The following is a 24,672-nucleotide window of genomic DNA, read 5'->3' on the forward strand; positions in this document are numbered from 1 at the left end:
CCCCCCCCCCCCCCACCCCCCCCCCCTACCCCACCCACACACACACACACACACACTATTCTACAATTTCCAGCAAAATAATGTTCAGGCATATCAAGAAGTCAAGCACAATACTTTAGTATTTCTAACTTCAGAGTTACATAAGAACGTATGGCAGATTTCATCTTATATTTGTCTGAAGTATTTGTTGTCCAGAGTATCTCAATAAGAGACACTACTTGGAAATTGATGCTACATACTGCACTTGGTACAGAGGTAGCTGGTTTAACAACACTGCATTTACTAAGTCATTCTATTGTGAATTGTGGTTTACTAGACTCTTAACGCACATAATATAAATAACTTGATTCAAGTACTGGAGACATGTCAAAATTGCAGTAAAATTTCACTATAAACATAGAACAGTTGGTGTTAACAAAAGGATACTAATACACATTTGTTCTGTATACATAGAAGAAAATCTAACACTTGATTACCCACTGCTCAAATTATCATTTCATCCTCTATGAATTCTTCTATTGAATAGTAGCACTTCCACAGAACAGCTTCAAAGTATCTTGGAAAATACCTTATGAGCAATGAAACAAATTCCTCTGACATATTTTACAATTTTTGCAAACAAGTCATCCTAGGCTTGCATGTTTCATTACTTGAACATACTTATAAGAGAAATAATGAAAAGGGGGAGACAGGTACGACTTTCACATTATTGTTGTTACTGTTTAGATACTGTACCTGCAATTGGACATGGGATATAAAGCAACCATGTTTTTCAATAATTTCTATCCATTTGGAATGTATAATTTTAAATGATGTGTTTGAGCGTGAAGTCGTTGCTATCTAGGAGTCCTGAATCTTCATGTGCTGTAATCATACTTACTACATTCTTACCTTCAGGAGGTAAAATTAAAACAAGGGGACTCTGGAAGTGGCCCCCCTGCAATTTCCTTCCTACTTATAATCTGCATACATCCATTTAATGGTAGATATTGCAACAACTTATAGGCTTTGAAAACCAGTGTCTGTACCTCAGTTTCATTTAGCTGTACGACTCAGTTCTCAGAAAATTCAAATAAATTACCTTTGAAGAATGGAAATTTTCAGAACACAATTAAGTACAAAACATTTGTATTGTATTAACAAATTTGTTGGTAGCTCAGTGCATAGCATTATGGAATTGTAATTGTAGAGTCATAGGTTTGAATGTAGGTAGGTGGTAGATTATTTGTTATTAGCTTTTTAAATTCCATATTTATTAACCAATGGAAATTAACTAATAAATAATCACATTTTTTAGTAAAAAAAACAATTTTACTTTTAATTGCTGTTCATTCAAAAATGCGAGTATTCCCAGTGAATGCGTAATGTCAAATATAAAATTAATTTTTTTGTAACATCCTTTTTCTGTGTTTGTATCAACTTTTAATTTATTTCTTACAAACAATTATGATTTAATATTTGTTAATTAAAATTTCCATTTTAAAAAGTAAAACAATTATGCACATTAGTGACTTCATGACTGCAATCTGACAACAAGATGCTCCTACCTACTGATCAATTAATTAATGAAATACAAATGTTTTTTGCTGAACACTGCTTGGAAATCTCCTGATCTTCAAAGGTGATTTGGGAGGGGTGTATACTGCTTTAGGAATTTGATGTCTGGGCTCTGACTTTTCAAATCCTATACGGCCAGTCTTTAATGTCCTTCAGTAATTATTGCTGATAGACTCATTCTTTGTATGTATTACCTAATTATTTAATCGTATGTGAACAAAAACAAACCTGTAGTTTCCCTGACTGATTTTGAGAGTCTTTACCCATTCTTCACTTACTGGTTTTCGCAACAGTCATTACCTTACACTACTTTGAGCAATGTTATTTTCCAGATCTGTCTGATCCTTGGTGTTACAATGTCAGTTATTTTGTTTTGCCATTTTCCTGTATTCTAACTACCTTGTATTGTGCTGTCACACAGTTGAGTATATGTATTTTTCACTGTTTGTTATGTAGTGTATATGGTTGTATTATGGTGCTTACATGGATAGTATCTTGTACTGATACTAATAATTAAAACAAACAAACAAAAAAAAGAAATCTGGTTTAGCGTGCATAATTTATCTGTTGCTGTGATGGACTGAAATACACAATACATAGAATTGAGCACTGTTGCTAATGTAGTTTAACTGTAATATATATAAATCAAATACCATTTTGTAAACAAGAATTTGGAAAGGCAGCTTGTATCTGATTTGTGTGTAGCACATAGAAATTCGAAACAACACAGTCTATACTAGTTTCTGATCCAGACCTCCTTTAATTCAAAGCTAATAAATCTCTGAGCTGGTACATGTTGTTATGCATGATACATCAATCGGCTGCAAGTGGGTGATTGTCTTTGCTAATTTTTGTTTGTTTACATCCTGCTATGAATGAGTACTCTCACGAGCCTGTACCAAAGCTTAAATTTCTGTTATTAGTGACAGTAATTTCATTTTTTTTTTGTTCTTTGTTGTCAGCGTATTTTCATGTTCAATCGTACTGACTGGAATTTGTGTACAGTTTATTGCATAAAAGACTGATTCCATTAAAACACTTAAAGAAAAAGAGATATGTGAACAGAAAATATTTTGTATCTACTTGTAAATTTGTAACGTCTGTAAAAGTGTATAAAATTTATTGTTACTGTTATGTCCAGAGTATATATACATTTCAGTGTAGGGCTAGTAATATTTTACTTTTTGTTCTGGAATACATTCACTTTATCTGTTGTTCAATTCACTCATGGTCAAAATTAAAGGGACCATATATGTTTTGCACCTGGAGCCAAATGTAGAAATGAGTATGAATGACAATGGAATTTCCATTGTTTGAAAATAGATACATATATATATGTATATGTGATGATAATAGAGTAATGACCATATAAATTGTAATTACTGTGTGTCTATGAAACTAAGTTTTTTGACTTTCATCTGAGGAAAAAGAAATGGTATATTTTATCTGTACTATATTTCATTACTACTATTTGTAAATACTTTAATAACATCAACTCTTGTATGGTAGTATTTTGTACATGTTAATAGTATGTAATATGGAGATTTTATTTAATTTTAAATTGCAGATATTGAAACATTGCTGGAAAACATTATTTTTATATTATTCAGAGTATGTTTATTCTACAGTGGTGCTTTCTGCAGCTTTGAAAAGTATTTCTGCTACTATGATGTATTATCTAAGAATTTTCAGTGTCAGTACACTGTATATGACTTTAAAGTATTATTACATTGTTTTTATTCTTAATGAAACCACTGGTCAAAAAATGTTTGGTATATGACTTATTTCTTGTATCTCCTCATGCTTTACACAGATTTGGAGGAATCAAGAGGATGTGTGAACCTAAAATAACCAAAACATACAGCACATATATTAAGCCATTTGTTCCAATTTAGTATCAGTATTGCTATCTGACTGACACACACACACACACACACACACACACACACACACACACACTTTTCATTATATAACATTCCTACAATTTCAAATGAACCATAGTGTTTAATACCTTGTTGACAATTTCACTAAGGATGTAAGATGTATCCTTTTCAAAGAAATTGTTCTGACATTACTTTACTTTAAACACTAAAGAATACATGGAAAACTTGAACATAACCAAAACATTTTTACAAATGTTGCAGTACACTAAGGGAAAAACAACACAAAACTCTCATCTCCATTATAGAAACATATGTTCAATCTGAGATGATTCAATAGCAACATTGTTCAGTGGAGCAAGTTCATCAAGATCTCAACAAGGAAAGAGGGAAAAAATTACTCAGTTCCCCAAAATTATATGGAGACTTTGTTAACTAGTAAAGACTGTAACACACAAGTGCACACCAAGGGAGTGCGGGACAAATTACCTACGTGGTCTTGACAAGGGTTCCAAAAACATTTTCAACAAATACCAGGATCTCTTTCACCGAGGCTGCAATACAGGCAAGGCAAGAACTCCATTGGGTCATATTAATTGAGCAGCTTGGGGGAACACAATGGTAAGTGCCACTGCCATGTATTTTGAGTTGTAGAGTCAACACTAAAGAGTACAAATGTGAGGGTGAAGCTTCATGGTAAATGACAATGGCTACATGTTGCAGTAACAGAATGGCAAGTGACAAGTAAAACAACTGGCAACATGAGGGACCCAAAGTATGTTTTTTAAGATTATAGCCACATTTTATGAGCTGCAAGAGAACAAAAATGTCCTTAATGTGATCATGATATATCTGAACAGACTCCTGCTTACATTCCCAATGACTCACAGATATTTAAATTTCCAAAACTGTTGTGCTTAGTATGTTTCAGGAACATAATGGCAAGTAAATGTACATACCATTATGTTCCTGAAATGCATGAAATATGAGGCTATTATTGAATAGCTGCTTCTGACAGCTTGGTAGTGTGAATATGCATATTTCTTCTTTTTTATTCCTACAAGAAATAATAATAATACAGATTATGATGATAAAAAAAATCTTTGTTGGTATTCAAATAATCTGCAAATCATTTGAAATTGGCCTTAATATTGAGCACTCGCTCACTGTCTCAATTACCTGTTATGAAGCGGCAGAGGGCAGAACAATTGAAGAGGTCTTCTCAGAAGAGGATGAGAGACACCACACAAGGAAAGTTTAAGCAGAAGATGTGTAATACAGGCCAAGAATACACTGATAGAAAAAATAATTGCAACACCAAAGAGTAGTTGTGCAACATAAACGGAAGTTGGTAGGTGTGTTTCTACATTCGAAAGATGACATATATTCAAATGTTGTGCCAGTGCTAGTAGTGCCGCTATGAAGCTGCAAGTCAAATTCCTTTTAAATACACACTGTAACGGCCGTGAGCATGGGCTATCTTTGAAGCTGGATTTAGTGAAATGATGTTAGTTAAGAATGCCTTTAAGGTGATGGAGGTGCCATTATTGTCACCTACTGAGATTAAATGAGGTCATGTAACAGGGCTATGAGAAGCAATATGTTCCTTTTGCAATATAACAGAAAGACTGGGTAGGAATGTAGCCATTGAACACGATTGCTGGCAGCGTTTTGTCACCAAAATGTATGGTCGCAGGTTGCAAGGAGTTTGGGCTGCTCAGGACAGCCCGTGGCTTTACTGAGAGTGAAGACCATTGAGTTCGGCATACGGCTCTGGCACACTGCATCTGCAATAGCAAATTTAGTAGCAGTTGACACTGCAGTGACACAGCGAACTATTACAACTCAGTTACTTCAAGGCCAGTTCACAGCCAGACAACCTGTAGCATGTATTCCCCTGACCCCTAAACCACTTCTCACTGCAGTGCAGAGTGCAGGTACTGTGTTTTCTGATAAAAGCTGGTTCTGCTTTGGTCCAAGTGATGCTCGTGTGTTGCTTAGAAGGATGCCAGTTACGGGTCTGAAACCAACCTGTCTACGTGCTAGACACAGTAGACCTACATCTGGAGTTATGTGTGGGGTGCTATTTTGTATGACAGTGGGAGCACTCTTGTGGTTACACGAGATCTGTCTCGAATCAAGATGGGATGTAATCCAGCATCATCTACAAACGGCATTAACTGACCCTGTATTGACTGACCAAGTGGAACAGGCATGAAACTCTATCTCACAAACTGACATCCGGCATCTAGCAAAACGCATGCACATTTCCATGTTTGCATTCAACATTCTCGCAGTCACACGGATAATTAAAGTACCAGAATTTCACATTTGCAGTGGCTTATCTCACACTTAACATTAACCTGTGATCTTGCAATGTTAATCACTTTAAGTATGTTACCTAGACAAATGTGTTCCCAAAATTTTGTTACTCTACATTATTTATTTTTCCATCAGTGTGTGTACCTTGTTCTGGAAACACTGCAGATAAAAAGTATGTAGCACCTACATGCCACTTTCTCTTAAATGTTTCAAGACTGTGGATGAAAGCAATGTGAGGCAAGCGTCTAAACATTCTAGGAAGTTGGTGACTTTGATGTTCAGAATGCATTGGCTGTCAACTTAAGAAATGTATGCAGATGGAATGTGACTTCTGAATACTCATCATCTGTATTCATCAGTGAGACCTTCCGTCATGACATCTAGCATGAAGTAAATTTCATGAAATGAAATGTGGGAGGCAAGACCTAGTTCTTACTCTTTGATTAAAATACAACAGACCCAGACTGAAAGAAAATCAGCATATAGAAAAGTCAAAACAACCTTTGGGTGAAATTAAAACCGAAGGCATCAGTGTTATGAGTGCAAGAGGATTTCCACTGTTAAACAGATGGACAGATGCAAAGTGCACATTGGAGGCTTCTACAAGGAGGAGGAACTGTCTGATGGGGTGACAGAATTGGGTATTGATATGGATGACAGGTGATCCAGTATTACACCCTGAAGGCAACAGAGCTTTAGAAGATTTGCTACCAAATAAGGCAGGACACATAGCTAGCATTACTTCAGAATTTGGAGGAAGTGGCAACCAAACGACTATTCATGTGGATGTGTAGAATGTATTAGACTGGACACAAACAATCTGACATTTGGAAAAACATCATCCACATAATCCTGAGGTAACAAGTGCTTTCATTCAGTTTACAACTCATCCATCAACGACGAATGGAAAAGAAAATTGAGAATCAGTTAAATGAAGATCATTTTTCCTTTAGGAACCAGAGAGAGAGTTCTGATATGCTTGATAATGGAAGAAACACTTAAGAAAAATCAAGACACCTTCATAGGATTTGTTGACCTAGAAAAACATTTGATGATGCAAACTGGTGCAAAGGTGTTATAACTTTTCAGAAAAACAGGTGTAAGCAATACACACAGCTAATATACAATATGTATAAGAGAATTAAGAAGGAACAGTCGGAATGGAAGACCAAGGATGAAGTGCTTCAGGTTTAAAAGGGATGTACGACAAAGATGCAGCCTTTCCATCCTACTGTCCAATCCGTACACCGAAGAAGCAATGACAGAAATACAAGATAGCTTCAAGAGTGGGATTAAAATTCAGGGTTAAAGAATATCAATGACAAGATTTGCTGATGACATTGCGATGCTCAGTGGAAGCGAGGCAGAATTACATGACATACTGATTGAAATGAACAGTTTACAGAACACAGAGTATGGGCTGAGAGTAAACTGAAGGACAAAATTGAGTATTAGCAGAAATGAGAACAGTGATAAAATTAATGTAAAAATTGAAACCACAAAGTAGAAAGTGAAGGAATTCTGCTACCTTTGAAGCAAAATAACATATGAGCACAGACAAAGAGCACATTCCTGGCCGGAAGAAGTATACTCATTTCAAACAGTGACCTTAATTTGAAGCATAAACTTCTGAGAAAGTATAACTGGAACACAACACTGTATGGTAATGAATCGTGAAGAGAGAGGGGGAGAGGAACATGAGAAGATAGAGAGAATCGAAGGATTTAAGATGTGGTGCTATAGAAGCCTTAGGTTTGAAGATAATTTGCACAGAAATAGGTAGGGAAGTGCGGACGGGAAGATGCATTTCTCACATTGATAACCTTTTACGAAGTGTTGCTGCAGTCAACATTGAACAAAACTACGCAGTTACCCTCACCTAGCATTCTTTATGGCGCATTGCCTGGAATGAGATTAAACTACATTGGCTGATGGTGAAAATAATTACTCAAAACAGTTCGATATTGAGCTACCTACCTATGTGAGGGGCACTACAGGTTGTTGTAGGCATGTACCCCGAATACAAAAGTAGTAATACTAGTCATTGTAGTTCTACGGATAGGCTTAGTCCCTTTGCTAATCGCTTTCTTGTTTCTTGCATTTTTAGAAATTTCCGTGCACCTGTGCTTCGCACTATAAAGTAAATTATTAAATTTTAACACTTGGATTTTTTTTTGCATGTATGAGATGTTATCAAAAATTAATAGGAATTTTTATTCCATGGGCTTTATATGCCCAATTTTCGAAACTTTTTTATCTTGTTGGTACATATGTTCCTGATGTATGTAAATTTAGACTTCCGCAGCATGTAAACAAATACACCCTGAAGGAGGTCACTTGTGTTAGGGACCGAAACGTCGTTAGTTTTACATATTGACAGTGCAGTCACAAACTCAGAAAAATTTTATTGATTCCTGATGTATGTTTACATTTTCAGCTGTTTTGAATATTTAGTTTGTTGAAAAGGCTATATGTGTTTTCAAGCAGTCAGTGAATTTTTATTTCAGAAAAAGGTATCTCAAAACTTTTGTATTATATTTTGCTTGAAAAACTAATAAGTACAGCACACCGGATTCAGACTGTTGACTGTGACTTTTGGCAAATCTGCTACGAACAAGACAAGAATTTATGAGTGGTATGAATGTTTCAAAGAGGGTTGAAAAGACGTTGTAGACTATGACTGTCCTGGATGCCCTAGCATACCAATTACTGAAGACATTGAGGAATAAGTAAAGAAAATGGTTCTGCAAAATCGCCGAATCAACATCAGGAAGGTTGTTGATGATGTCAGCCTATCCTTTGGCTCATGCCAAGCAAATTTTTTTTTTTTTTTGATGTTTTGGGCATGAAACATGTAGTAGCTCAGGAATTGCCGAATGAAGTTGAAGAAGATTCACAACTTTTAAAGAAGGTGACAAAATATGGGTATAACATCGAAACAAAAAGGTCCAACTGCCTCAATGTAATCTGCTTGAAGAGCCAAGACAGCAAAAAGAAGAAGTAAGAAAGAAATATAGATAGGTTTGATCACATATGAAGGTTCTTCTCCTCATTGTAGGTCAATTACAGTAGGATAGTGCATCATGAGTTCCTGTCTTAAGGCTGTACAGTTAATAAGAAATAACAGTACCTGGAAGTTATGTGCGCCAGCTGCATGAAGCAATCTACAGAAGACAATCGGAAATGTGGCAAAACCACTCACAGAAATTGTCTCCCAATAATGCTCCCACTTGTACCTTGATGATTGTTCATGATTTTTTTGCAAAAACAACAACAACAACAACATCATGTTGCCCCAGCCACCATATCCACCGGACATGGCCCCCTGCAAATCCTTCTGTTCCCGAGGCTGAGGAGAACCACGAAGAGACATAATTTTGCCACTATTGATGAGATAAAACAGAATTGCTCACAGAGCTGAACAGCCTAATGAAAAGTCAGTTCCAGGAGTGCTTCCAAGCTTGGAAAAGGTGCTGGAACAAGTGCATAATCAGAGCAAATAAACATAGTGCATACTGTCAACTCTTCTGACAAGTTCTAGTGGAGAAGAATAATGAGACAAAAATTTATCTTACAATGAGCATGGTCACAACTTTACAACAATGAGAGAGTGGTGCAGGATCATCATCATCATCATCATCTTCTTCTTCTTCTTCTTCTTCTTCTTCTTCTTCTTTTAAGATAAGCGGGAATGTTGCAGGTGATGAAAGAAAGAAGTCTTTAATAAGCAAACAGATCAAGCAGTTTGAGACACATTTACAATTATCAACTCCCAGAAATTTCAAAGTCAGCACCATTACCAAGAAGCTTGGTGCACAGTGGGCACCCTAAATGTTGATTGACAATACAACTTGGCTGATAGGTGATGGTGTTAAAATTACTGCTGTGGAACAAGGAAAAAGGCAAAGACTTACTGAACATACGTGTGACAGATGATGAACCATGGAGTTCTTTCAAAAGTTCATGGCAAAATAGTGGATGCATACTCACTCCCTCAAACAAGCTGAAAACTTTCAGCGGACATTTAGCAGAAAACTTTCAGTGAACATGTAGCAACAAAATGCTTATGATTACAAATCTTTGGTTTGTTGAACTCATACTGTCAGGCAGGACAACTAGTGTGGCTGCACATTGTGAAACATTGCAAGTACTGCACAAAGTAATTCAGAATAAAGAGGCTTCTATCTTATTCCACTGCATGACAGTACCCAATCTGATGCTACTTCAACTTCTTAAACTGATCATGAAGAAATGGTTGGATGGTCATTTCACTTTAGACAAGGATCAGCAGGGCACACTGACATGGCTCAACAGGTGGGTGGCAGACACTTTTTCAGAGGAGATATGAGAATAGCTGTGTTTAATAGCTCTTTCAGTATTTTGAATTTGCTATATTCCTCACTAGTTAAGATGAATGTATTCCACAGCTCCATCCAAAATATTTAGTTATTAAAAAAACCCAGTGACCATAGTCGGTATACATCATCAATGTTATTGTCCCTTCGCTCCCAAAGCAATTAGGTGGCACATCTGCACAATTCTTATTACCCACTTATAAGTAAAATATAGCATCTTACATGTAGATATGAAGGTCCATTAAATGAGGCTGCATAATTATTTTTTTATGTTAAGTCTTTTGCATTTTTTAATTGAGGTCATTGTTTACCAAAACAAAGAATTAACTATTCTTTTAGAACAGCTTAATAGGATATTGATGCTTATTTACCCCTGAACTATTATTTTGAAGTTTAACATTGAATACCCCAGTAAATCTTGTGGTATTTTATTCACCTCACAATGAAGAGCTTCTTCCACACTTTGTGTTGCATTTGTTGTTCTATATTTTTTTTAGTTGAACAAACTAAAATCCTCTAAGGTCAAGAATGCAGATTATTTTGTTCTTCCATAAAGGCAAATGATATGATCAAGAATAATTTCATTTACAGATGCCAAAGCCACAGTTGTACAAGATGCACTACAGAAGTTTTGAGAGAACCCACTGTATATCCTAGAGTTACAACTGACAATAACATATTTCACCAGTATTTTGTACAATTTGCTTTCTACACTTATTATTATGGCTCTAAGGGCTGAAAATATTTCCCTTCTGCACCTGTATCACTAGAGAAAAACAATATTGCTGCAGACAAAATTGTACAAAATAACAATGGAGCCGTATTTGAAAATCCTGCATGATAACCTCCAAGGGAAATTTCATCCTTATGGATACTTCACTGATGAGTGAACAAACATCTGTATCAAACAATGGTATTGTTTTTTTAAATGAAAATTATGTGCTACACTCTAATGCTATATACTGTTGGAAAATAATCCTGCTAACATCAGAATTGGTCAGAAGCAAATAAGATTGATTCAAAATTAGCAGATATAAGTCGAAAAGGACGGTGAAAAATTTGTCGAGTATTCTGAGAAGTGGTAGTACTCCAGAGTGCATACTTTCTGTCATGCAAACACTTTTTCATAGGGGAAGGTGTCATTGTGGTGTCCATTCACAAAGCTTGTTAATAGGAGGTACTCATCATGAAATCCGTCTCTGTCAATGCCACTGTCTGTCCTTCAGTGTAAAGAATCTCACATTCTTCAAAGAACAGTAATTGTTCAGAAATACCTCTCAGACAACAGGATGAGTCATGTATTCAATTGCTGTCAATCGTCACTCATTGGTTCCAGAACTTTTGTTCAACAAATGCAGCACATGTTCCTCCATCACAGGCGAGCCAAATGAAGGAGGCCCTTCTAGTGTTTACCTTTTGGAGTTCAAAACAATCTGTAACAAAAGTCAGCCAAATGGCTTACCATAAAGCATTCTGCCACATGGGTATTTTTGAATGGAGAGGGTCTCACCCTCACTGGTTACTTCCATTTGCTAAACCATAGTACAAAATCATACCTGCTGTATCACTTGTGAAGTGGCAGCCTCCAATTGCTAATAAGTGGTGGAAAAGAAATAATAAAGTTTTCTGAGTAACTCATATGTACAAACAGCACTTTAATAGTAAACACAAACGTAAAATACTCCCAGTGAGTAGACAAGACACTGTGACACTTACCCAGAGTTGTGAACAATTTATTGTACTACAGCAGAAGACAAACATGAATTAAATCAAATCCCCTGTAGACTAATGTGTACCTGAAATATTGTGAAAGAGAAAGACATCAGATCGCACTGCTAACCCAGTGTCAATTCAACCACTGTGCACATAATGACAAACAGAAGTGTTTTACTACCTATTGTGAAGAAATTCCCAGACATCAAAAAGTGTGCATTTTCAGATCCATATTCAATGGACTGCTTTTTATTTTTCTGACTTCTCAAAATAATTAACAATTTTTAACACCCTGTATAAGACAGAGACTTTTAAAAATTGCCAACATTATTGCTGGTGTTGAAAACCGGAGTTACAAGTTCAGTGTAGAAAAATATGTATTGATTAAGTGTTGACCTTAACCAATCAATATCCATGAAAGAATGTGAAGTGTCACAAGTTAATAGTGGCAATTTTCTTCTCGAAAAGTGGTCGCACTGCAACTCTCTTTCTACAGAAATAAATGGCACCCACTAGACCATGAACCATTGACCTCGCCACTGGTGAGGAAACTTGCGTGCTTCAGCAATACAGACAACTGTACCATAGGTGCAACCACAATGGAAGCGTATCTGTTGAAAGACCAAACAAACGTGTGGTTCTTGAAGAGGGTGGGCAGCAGATTTTTCAGCAGTTGCAGGGGCAACACTCTGAATGATTGACTGATCTGGCCTTGTAACATCAACTGAAACAGCCTTGCTGTGCTGGTACTACAAACAGTTGAAAGCAAGGGGAAACTACAGCTGTAATTTTTCCCGAGGGCATATAGCTTTACTGCATGGCTAAATGAGGATGGCATCCTCTTGGGTAAAATATTCCAGAGGTAAAAAAAATGCCCCATTCAGACCTCCGGGCGGGGGTCTACTCAGGACGACATCGTTATCAGGAGAAACAAAGCTGGTGTTCTAACGGATTGGAGCATGGCCTGTCAGATCCCTTAATCAGGCAGGTAGGTTAGAAAATTTAAAAAGGGAAATGAATAAGTTAAAGTTAAATATAGTGGGAATTAGTGAAATTTGGTGGGACGGGAACCCAACTTCTGGTCAGGTGAATACAGGGTTATAAATACAAAATCAGATAACAATAATGCAAGAGTAGGTTTAATAATGACTAAGAAAACAGGGACGCTGGTAAACTACTATGAGCAGCATAGTGAAAACATTATTGTAGCCAAGATAGATATGAAGCCCACACTCACCACAGCAGTACAACTTTATATGCCAACTAGCTCCACAGATGAGGAGGAGATTGACAAAATGTATGATGAGGTAAAAGAAATTATCCAAATAGTTGTGGGATCTGATAATTTAATAGTCATGGGGGATTGGAATTCAATAGCAGGAACAGAAAGTGAAGGAAAAGTAGTAGGTGAGTATGGGCTGGGGGAAAGGAATGAAAGAGAAAACTGCCTGACAGAATTATGATCAGAGCATAATTTAATCATAGCTGACACTTGGTTTACAAATCATGAGAGAAGGTTGTATATATGTGGAAGTGACCTGGAGACACTGGAAGGTTTCAGATTGATTATATAATGGTTAGACAGAGATTTAGGAACCAGATTTTTAACTTTAAGACATTTCCAGAGCTAATGTGGACTCTGATCACAATTTATTGGGGCAGATTAAAACTAAAGATACTGCAAAAAGACAGGAATTTAGGGAGATGGACCAGGATAGACTGAAAGAACCAGAGGTTGTGGAGGGTTTCAGAGGGAGCATTAGGGAATGATGACAAGAACAGGGGAAAGGAATACCTTAGAAGAAAAATGGATAGCTTTGAGATATGAAGTAGAGAAGGCAGCAGATGATCAAGTACGTAAAAATACGAGGTCAAGTAGAAATCCTTGGGTAACACAAGAGACACTGAATTTAATTGATAAAGGAGGAAATATAAATGTGCAATAAATGAAGCAGGCCAAAGGGAATACAAACGTCTAAAAAATGAGATTGACAGGAAGTGCAAAATGGCTAAGCAGGAATGGCTAGATGACAAATGTAAGGATACAGAAGCATATATCACTAGGGGGTAAGATAAATACTCCCACAGGAAAATCAAAAAGACCTTTGGAGAAATAGGAACCATGAATATGAGGAGCTCAGATGGAAAATGAGTCCTAAGCAAAGAAGAGAAAGCAGTATGGTGGAAGGAGTATACAGAGGATCTGTATACAAGGGAGATGTACTTGAGGGGCAATGGTATGGAAATGGAAGAGGACACAGGGGAAGATGAGAAGGGGGGTATGATATAGCATGAAGAATTTGATGAAGCACTGAAAGACTTAAGTCAAAACAAGGACCTGGAAATAGACAACATTCCATTAGAGCTATTGAGCTGTGGGAGAGCCAATCATGACAAAACTCTTCCATCTGGCGAGCAATGTGTATGAGGCAGGCAAAATACCCTCTGACTTCAAGAAAAGTAGAATAATACCAATTCCAAAGACAGCAGGTATTGACAGGTGTAAAAATTATCAAACTATCAGTTTTATAAGTCACAGCTGCAAAATACTAACATGAATCCTTTACACACGAATGGAAAAACTGGTAGAAGCTGACCTCGAGGAAGATCAGTCTGGATTCCAGAGGAACACGTGAGGCAATACTGACCCTATGACTTTTCATAGGAGATAGGTTAAGGAAAGGCAAATCTACATTTATAGCACTTGTAGACTTAGAGAAAGCTATCAACAATGTTGATTGGAATACACTCTTTCAAATTCTATAGTGGCAGGGGTAAAATACAGGGAGCAAAAGGCTATTTACAAATCGTACAGAAACCAGATGGCAGTTATAAGAGTCAAGGGGAACAAAAGGGAAGCAGTGGTCGAGAAGGGAGCGACACAGGGTTGTACCTTATTCCCGATGTTATTCAGTCTGTTTATTAAGCAAGCAGTAAAGGAAACAAAAGAAAAATTTGGAGTAGGAATTAAAGTTCAGGGAGAAGGAATAAAAACTTCAAGGTTTGCTGCTGACATTGTAATTCTGTCTGAGACAGCAAAGGACTTGGAAGAGCAATTGAACAGAATGGACACTACATTAAAGGAGGATATAAGATGAACATCAACAAAAGAAAAACGAGGAAATAAGACATTTACAGAAGTAAATGAGTTTTGCTATTTGGGAAGCAAAATAACTGATGATAGTTGAAGTAGGGAGGATGTAAAATGTAGACCGGCAATGGCAAGAAAAGCATTTCTGAAGAAGAGAAATTTATTAACATCTAGTATAGATTTAAGTGTCATTAAGTCCATTCTGAAAATATTTGTATGGAGTGTGGTCTTGTATGGAAGTGAAACATGAATGATATACAGTTTACACAAAAAGAGAATAGAAGCTTTTGAAACATGGTGCCACAGAAGATTGCTGAAGATTCAATAGGTAGATCATGTAACTAATGAGAAGGTAGGGAATAGAATTGGGGAGAAGAGAAATTTGTGGTAAAACCTGTTTAAAAGAAGGGAATGGTTGATAGGACACATTCTGAGGCATCAAGGGATCCCCAATTTAGTGCTGGAGGGGATCAGGGGGGATAAAAATAGTAGAAGGAAAACCAAGAGAAGAATAAAGTAAGCAGATTCAGAGGGATGTAGGTTGCAGTAGTTACTCAGAGATGAAGAGGCTAGCACAGGATAGAGTAGCATGAACAGCTGCATCAAACCTGTCTTTGGACTGAAGAAAGCAACAACAACAACAACAACACTAGACAGTAGTACACAATGATGCTAATGTGAAACTAAACTTGCACTTTTTTCAGGTGACTGGCTGACTGCCACAGACCAAGATAGGTAGATGCAGTACTTCTTAGTTTTCGAAAAGCATTCGATTCCATACTAAGCTAGTTATCACGGTACTGTCATATGGTGTATCAACCAATATTTGTAACCGAACTGAGGATTTTTTGGATGAAAAAGAATCAAGTGATGTAGAAGTAACTTCAAGTATACTCCAAGAAAGTGTGTTGGAACCTTGCTGTTCATGTTGTATACAGAGTCCGCCACAAAAATGTATGCACACTTTAAGGAACAAAAAGTATTACATATGTGTTTATTTTACATTTAATAATTGATCACACAAGTTGTACAACCTTCAGTTTAGCACCAGATTTCTTTAAATGTTCAAAATGTTCACTGTTGGCAGCTATACACATAACAAACAACGAGCGGTAACAGCAACAATGTCAGTCAATGTTACAGTGGAGATCACTGCACACATCACTATAATGTACTGGGCGAAGTTCATCCAGCGTGCGTGGCTTACATTGACAGATGTTATCTTTCACAGTTTCCCACAAGTAAAAGTCCATAGATGTTAGATCTGGCGACCATGGAGGAAACTCAACTGGCCCTCTTCATCCAACCCAATGCCCCAGAAAATCGTCATCCAGGAAGGCTCGTATGGCTAGCTGGTAGTGTGGTGGCACCTCATCCTGTTGGTGGAAGACCTCTTCATCAGCTCCAAAAAGTGCACGTATACCTGGCAAAATTGATGTGTATAACATTTCCAGCTACACTTCTCCAGTGACAGTAGCATCAAAGAAAAGGGGTCCTACTAAGCCCCTAGATGATACTCCACATCACACATGAACCGCTGGTAGTTTGACCACTTCATCCACATAAACATGCAGGTTTTCCAGTGCCCAATACACACTGTTATGTCAATTCAAAGTTCCATAAGTTTAAATTGTGCCTCATCACTCCACACTACCTTCATCACAAATTGTTCCTCAGCAGTTACCATTTGCTGATACCATTCGCAAAATTGCATTTGGCGATCAGGATTGTCATCATTAATTGCGTGCAGTAATCGTGGACTGTAAACTTTCCACTTTGCAGCTTTCAGAATTCTTCGTACACTTTTACTGCTAACCCCCAACTTCATGTGCACATTGCATAGCAGACATCTGTGGAGAATAAATAAAAGTTTCCAACAAGAGAGCCAACAAAGCAAGATTTGTAGCTGTACGCTGTCTTCCTGATCTTCCTTTGCATATATCACAAATTATTCCATACAATTCAGACTTGTCAATGATGCATTTAATTGTTAAGCGGGTTGGTGGTTCTGTTTGAAATTCCCACTTCCACTGATGTTGCACGGATTATTATTATCATCAAACATAAAGAACCACCTCACAATACTTTTTCACTGCTCGAATGTCAAGCGTGCTCCAGCCATCTTGTTTTCTCAATACTGAGATGAAAGTACTAACAACTGTTGAGCTAAAGACCATTCTACAACACACTCGTAACTCAAATCAAATGACAATACCAATATCTCAATAGAGCCTGACAAAGAGTGTATACATTTTTTCTGGTGAACTCATTAATATCTTGCAGCAATATTAATAGTAACCTCAAGCTTTCGCAGATGATACAGTTACCTGCAATGAAGTACTATCTGAAGGAAGCTGCACAAATATTCAGTCAGACCTTGGTAAGGTTTCAAAGTGGTGTAAAGACTGGCAATGTGCTTTAAATCAGTCAACTCATACAAATGGCTGGATGTGACACTTTGAGGGAATATGCAATGGAATTATCACATAAGCTAAGACTCGAGTAAAGCATGCGGCACACTTCAGTTTATAGGAAGAATACTAGGGATGTGCAATTAGTCCATAAAGGAGATTACTTACAAATCATTTGTGTAAGTCATCCTGGAATTTTGCTCAAGAATGTGGGTCTTGTACGAAATAGAACTAATAGGGGATATTGAATGTATAGCCTATAGAGAAGGGCAGCACAAATGGTCAGAGGTTTGTCTGACCCACAGGAAAATGTTACAGAAATGTTGAAGAAACTGGGCTGCCAGGCACTTGAAGATAGATGCAAACTATCCCGAGAAATCCTGTTAATGAAGTTTCATGAACAAGCTTGAAATGATGACTCTAGGGATATGCTAAAATCCTCTACTTATAACTCCTGTAGGGAGATAATTACAGCGTACTCACAGACGCATTTAAACAGTCATTATTGCTGTGCTCCATGTGTGAATGAAACGAGAAGAGGCCCTAATAACTGTTATAATGGGAAATTCTGTACTGTGTGCTTCACTGTGAATTGCAGAATATGGATGTAGACGTAGTAGTAGTTTCACAAAAAGATCCACCTAATTTCTTATCAGTGTAATTTATCTTTGGCTTCAATACATGTAAATGGGCTGTGAGCAATAACAACTACTAATCACAAACATTTACTTGGCCCCTCTACGATCAATGGAAGTCAGCTGATTTTGGGCTGCTCCCCAATGTTTACAGCTCTTGCCAACAAAAGCTATGTAACAGTATTGTGTGCTGTAATGATCAGTAACTATTGCGTGAATACTGTTGACTCATATGCGGTGTTTTGCCTGGTGATGGTCAATGTCGTAACTGCTCCTTCTAATGATTCACCATCAATTTTTATGAGACTTCTGTGACTCATTACCCAATTATACATTCTTTTCTTATATAAGCTGTAAGCTGGCTGCCATGGGAGGTTCTTTTACAAGCTGTACGCTGGATTCCTGGGAGAAGGATGTGGGGCTTGTCTGAGCTGCCAATGAACTACGAGCTGACCGGATCTTCTGCCCCCAGCATGCCTCTGTACAGGGTCCACGTAAAAATGTGAGATTAATATATACAAATAATAAACACATATTTTGTATACAAATAGCAATATAATTTAGGTCAGCACATTAATTCATGATACAGAACATCAGAACCAATTTTTATGAAATAAATTATGCCTACAAGTTTATTTCACACATTCAACTTCATCCTATGGATGTAACTGTGCAACACACCATAATATCATTACTTTTCAACATATAAACAGATCAAATAAATATTCAGCACAAAAGAAAATGAGTATAAACAATAGACTGTATGCACACAGCTTACCAAAGTTTTTGTGCAGTAAGTAATCAATAGAAATACACTGCAAATATTACTGCCATACAAACTATAGTGTCCTGAAAAATAAACAAAGAGAATTACTTCTTATGATACAACTGTCATACACCACACAAAAAGTTCAACAACTAAATATATACACTCCTGGAAATTGAAATAAGAACACCGTGAATTCATTGTCCCAGGAAGGGGAAACTTTATTGACACATTCCTGGGGTCAGATACATCACATGATCACACTGACAGAACCACAGGCACATAGACACAGGCAACAGAGCATGCACAATGTCGGCACTAGTACAGTGTATATCCAGCTTTCGCAGCAATGCAGGCTGCTATTCTCCCATGGAGACGATCGTAGAGATGCTGGATGTAGTCCTGAGGAACGGCTTGCCATGCCATTTCCACCTGGCGCCTCAGTTGGACCAGCGTTCGTGCTGGACGTGCAGACCGCGTGAGACGATGCTTCATCCAGTCCCAAACATGCTCAATGGGGGACAGATCCGGAGATCTTGCTGGCCAGGGTAGTTGACTTACACCTTCTAGAGCACGTTGGGTGGCACGGGATACATGCGGACGTGCATTGTCCTGTTGGAACAGCAAGTTCCCTTGCCGGTCTAGGAATGGTAGAACGATGGGTTCGATGACGGTTTGGATGTACCGTGCACTATTCAGTGTCCCCTCGACGATCACCAGTGGTGTACGGCCAGTGTAGGAGATCGCTCCCCACACCATGATGCCGGGGTGTTGGCCCTGTGTGCCTCGGTCGTATGCAGTCCTGATTGTGGCGCTCACCTGCACGGCGCCAAACACGCATACGACCATCATTGGCACCAAGGCAGAAGCGACTCTCATCGCTGAAGACGACACGTCTCCATTCGTCCCTCCATTCACGCCTGTCGCGACACCACTGGAGGCGGGCTGCACGATGTTGGGGCGTGAGCGGAAGACGGCCTAACGGTGTGCGGGACCGTAGCCCAGCTTCATGGAGACGGTTGCGAATGGTGCTCGCCGATACCCCAGGAGCAACAGTGTCCCTAATTTGCTGGGAATTGGCGGTGCGGTCCCCTACGGCACTGCGTAGGATCCTACGGTCTTGGCGTGCATCCGTGCGTCGCTGCGGTCCGGTCCCAGGTCGACGGGCACGTGCACCTTCCGCCGACCACTGGCGACAACATCGATGTACTGTGGAGACCTCACGCCCCACGTGTTGAGCAATTCGGCGGTACGTCCACCCGGCCTCCCGCATGCCCACTATACGCCCTCGCTCAAAGTCCATCAACTGCACATACGATTCACGTCCACGCTGTCGCGGCATGCAACCAGTGTTAAAGACTGCGATGGAGCTCCGTATGCCACGGCAAACTGGCTGACACTGACGGCGGCGGTGCACAAATGCTGCGCAGCTAGTGCCATTCGACGGCCAACACCGCGGTTCCTGGTGTGTCCGCTGTGCCGTGCGTGTGATCATTGCTTGTACAGCCCTCTCGCAGTGTCCGGAGCAAGTATGGTGGGTCTGACACACCGGTGTCAATGTGTTCTTTTTTCCACTTCCAGGAGTGTATTTATGATTCTAACTGTATAGGTATTTATTTGTGTTAAATTTTGACCAAACAATTTTAATTGATTGTTGCTAACTGATATGCTTTCACTAAACATTAAAACTAATATACAGGGTGATTCACAAAGATATGCAAATATTTTAATATGTTATTCTACAAGTAAAACTAAAGAAAAAAGTTCATATAAACATAGGCCTGCAAATTTTTAGTTAGGGAGTTATGGCTAATAAGATTTTGCCTGAACTTTAGCAACTTCGCTAATATGAAGCCATCGTGAAACTGCTCAAGATTAAACTAAAGAACAACTTCCATTTATTTTGCTGTAAGTGGTCTGGTCAATCTAATAAAATATGTACCAGAGAAGTATCTGCAGTAGTTTTCCAGAAGATCCAGAGAAGCAAAGATTATTATACATGTAAATTTGTTTACTTTCCATTAAGAATGTAGAAACATTTATGTCATTGTTGGCAACCGTTACTGAGTTCTTTCAGTCATTTCCTAACCTTGAAAAGAGTTAGTTTTCCGTATTCTTCAGTGAAAAAACACAACAACAACAGCGTTTTTAAGTGAAACCACAAAGCAACTGTTGTGTATTGTTGTGGAATTATGGCCACAAAACAGTAGCCATTCTGCAACCAGTCTGTGGAAGTCAACAGCCATGAAGAGCTGATTGCAAGAATTTCTGAGGCCAAAACAATAATTTTCAATCTGACACAATTTTGAAAATAATGATGCAATCATTTCTTTGACAACATCACCTTTTTAGTGAGTTACAGAAAGAAACTTCTATCAGTTACTGGGGAGAAGAAATGGAGACATACCTGAGACACTAACACTGTTTTAAATTTGAGTTCTCTCTCTCTCTCTCTCTCTTTCTTTCTTTTTTTCAGTTATTGATCTACCTCTTACAATAAAAGTTTATTCACACTGACTGTATTTTTAATGACACATTAAAATTAAAACACATGTTGACTTCCTTATTGCAGTACAACATATAATCTTAATAATTAATGGTATTATGGTAATTTTAGTGTATTTAGTTGAATGTCAAGCTTTATCCAGTTAATGAAACAGAAAAATAACATCTAATCAAACCAAGCATGGTCATGAATATCAAGTCTGCCTGGTTCTGACTTTTCAGCTTAATTATCTACACTCATTTTAACATAATATGCATTAGCTGGGACAAATTATGTTAAATGCACACATTTTCATGTGTTTGCACTGATTGGCTCTCATTTTATGGCCATAGTTCCACAATGGTTCATTTATGATCTTTATTTTTTTTGTCAGCACTGATCTCTCAAGTACAACGAATTAACCATTGCACTAAAGAAAAGGTTCGATATAGCCAAAGTAATTTCATTAATGCTGACCACTCCAAGCAGTTTCATGTAGAAAGAATAGATTATCCTCCTAACCTTGTACAGGAAAACAGACTCTCTAAGAATAAACAACATTTTATTCCATTTCATATTATCAAAAGTCTCCAAATCTATAGATGTCGGTTTCCTCATTTTTCCTCATTTTGCACTGCTAAACAAAGTGCTAAAAGAGCTCCTAAAACCAAACTAGCCCTCTTCTAGACTGCTTTCCAATTTTCCCAGCCATTCCTCAATAAAGCACACTTGCAAGAATTCTTGATGCATCTAATACAGGATTGATGTGTGGTTATTTTCAGGTTTATTTATTACCCATGGCTGTTTCTCTTTTGCGTTATTTAATTCTAGCATCTTTTCTGGTGCATTTAGTATACCCCTTTAAGGCAATTCCATTGGTTTTTTATGTCAATAATCATTTACTCATAATGGATCGATGCATGGTGTACAGTAACACATAACAGAAAACAGCATTCACACTAGCTTTCAAGTAACAGCACTTTTTCCAGCACTAGTACACAAATTCACACCAACAACCACGCATACACAACCATCCCAGAGCCATTCAAGACAAGTTAGGCTTGCCATGGCCACAGGAGTGTGCATATTGGTTCCTGTGTGTTTGCATGTGTAAATGTGTGTACTACTGCTGAAAAAAGAGCTGATGTGAAAGCTATTTTCTGTTATGCGTTAATGTGCTCCACACATTGATCTGCTATAGGACAGTGATTCCCCCCTTTTCCTTATTTTACATATCCTCCATCCATGAATTTTTGCTACTTTCATAATCATTTTCTTACGTGGTTTTCCCAGGCAGTCTGAGTTTCATTATTCCAATATTTCTGCTGCTTCAATGTCAGCACCTCAATAATTTTTTGCTGTCCTCTTCAATTCTTGGATCATTATTTTACCAAAACACACTCTGTCTGAGATATTTTCATATCATCCCCACACTTCCATGTACATTTCCGTTTCAAAGGTTTCTCAAAAGGTTTATTCACAACACTTAACTTGTGCCTGCCACAGAATTTTGTGGGAGTCATTTTAAAGCTATGGAATGTTTCGAATTGAAAAACAGGGCAATTCTCCCACAACCATGTCATAAATTTTCCTAATCCTTTGCTACAGTATGACCCTAAGAATAAGTAAGATCAGAGCTCAATAATGAGTTCTATGGTTGCTTGTTTCTAACCAAGTGACAGCACAATAGTCATTAAACGTGGATGGTTGGATTAAGTCAATTGTTTGAGTACATCAAGACAATTAATAATGATATTAAATAGTGAACTAATGATCGTAATCACAAATTAAATCAGGTGAAGAATGAAGTCAAAAAGAATTCAGAGAAGCAACAGAAAAATTACAAAAGGAACTCATCAGTGTTCACAGGAATAAACGATGAGTCACGTAACAAAGTTATGATGGAACAATTCAAGCTTAAATCAGAAGCTGAGGCATTAAAATTTAAGCAAGACGATGATTGTGCACACAATAAAACCACACTCAATCAGGTAGAAGGTAAAATCAATTAACACAAAGCAGAGATCACAATAAAAAAGGCTGATTACTACTGTAACAGTCACTCATTAAAATGGTAGCTGGCATACAGGAACAACGCATGGAGGAGGCAGCTGAATTTGAAAACAAGCAGCAATCTGCTTTAGATGAACATATGGTAGAAGAAAAAATTCAATAATATGGTACAAGAGAAATGTCATAATATGCTGTGTGCAATGCCAAACTTGACTGTTGATATCAGTATTGGTAGATGCAAGTTTTCCGACTTCAAACCAACTAAGTAATTGCATCCTGTTACTTTCATGTGTCAATTCAAACATGGCATTTCAAGAAACAAAAACTAGATATCTGGGTGAGCAACGTGAAATACAGTGCACATGTATGGGGTAGCTGATAATAACAATAATTTCAGTGAATTTCGGGTCCCTTTTTGAATAGGTTTTGGTCAGTCAAACAACAGTGGACAGCCGAGACTACATTACTGACAACACCACTATACAGTCAAAGTGACAGTAGCATTTGTGAATTATTGTAGAGGTATTGGCACTGTAACGAACATATGAAAAAGCCTATCAAAGACAAAAACATCATAGTTTTCTCACACAGCAATAAACATTGTCTGTTCATGAGAGATTAGCCCACATGTGATACAAAGACAGTGACAACACACATTTTAGTGTAGAGCGAACTGAAATTCTCAGCACCATGAGAAGGTGGTGTGAGAGCAATCATTCCAGTGTAAGAAACAGAGGCAATGAAGCACCGAAAAAATGAAATCATAATGAATGGAACTTCAGGGCAGCAAATTGATGGAATTATAATAATGAACCAAGAAAGTATGACAACCGCAGGTAACAATAAGACACAATGGCAGGAGTATCATCGTGAATTCCAGATGAATGACAATCGCAAGACTTATGACACGAATGATGATCGCAAGACTTACAATCAATTGCCACAATGTAGAGGAAATTCTCATGGGGTTCCACATCAGGATTTACAAAATAATTGATTTTAGTTCTGGATGTGATCCATTCCAACACTGTATCTATGAACATGACATCACCTATAGCAATACAAACTACAATGCCAGAAAAAAAAAATATTGGTACACTCTTTTAGAGGTTTCCAATTCAGTCAAGATTTATTGTTGCAACAATGTATATGGAGTACATAAAATGATTACGTTTACAGATCAATAGCAAAAATGGCTCTGTGGCACCAGTTACTGACCCATGCTAAAATGCTCATATTAGTATGAGGCGTACCCTTTCCGGGCAGCAATGCAGGCACTGACACTGGCATCCAGTCAATCGTACAGATGGCAAATACACTTCTGGGATACTTTATACCATGCCTGCATGACATGTTTTTGTAGTTTTGTGCAAGTTGTTGGCTGATGAATTGGAAGAGTCACTTCTTATCCCATCAAATACCACATGTGCTTAACTGGAGACAT

At 37.9% G+C, this 24,672-nt stretch overlaps 1 protein-coding gene across 2 annotated transcripts in view; it reads right to left on the reverse strand.

Moving 5' to 3' along the window:
* Positions 1 to 15,922: 15,922 nt before the first annotated feature.
* LOC124803722 (dynein light chain Tctex-type protein 2B-like) overlaps positions 15,923 to 24,672 on the reverse strand; it is a 103,227-nt gene continuing 94,477 nt past the window's right edge. The window contains exons 4-5 of one of the 2 annotated variants that reach the window (XM_047264695.1): positions 18,743 to 18,813; positions 15,923 to 18,443 (exon numbers count right to left, since the gene is read on the reverse strand). In XM_047264695.1, coding sequence (XP_047120651.1) covers positions 18,766 to 18,813 — 48 coding nt within the window. In that variant the 3' untranslated portion in view covers positions 15,923 to 18,443; positions 18,743 to 18,765. Of the gene's footprint in view, positions 18,444 to 18,499; positions 18,814 to 24,672 lie in introns of those variants that run through there. The other variant, XM_047264694.1, reaches the window with a different exon arrangement.

Source organism: Schistocerca piceifrons, chromosome 1, assembly GCF_021461385.2.
Source record: "Schistocerca piceifrons isolate TAMUIC-IGC-003096 chromosome 1, iqSchPice1.1, whole genome shotgun sequence".
NCBI lineage: Eukaryota > Metazoa > Arthropoda > Insecta > Orthoptera > Acrididae > Schistocerca > Schistocerca piceifrons.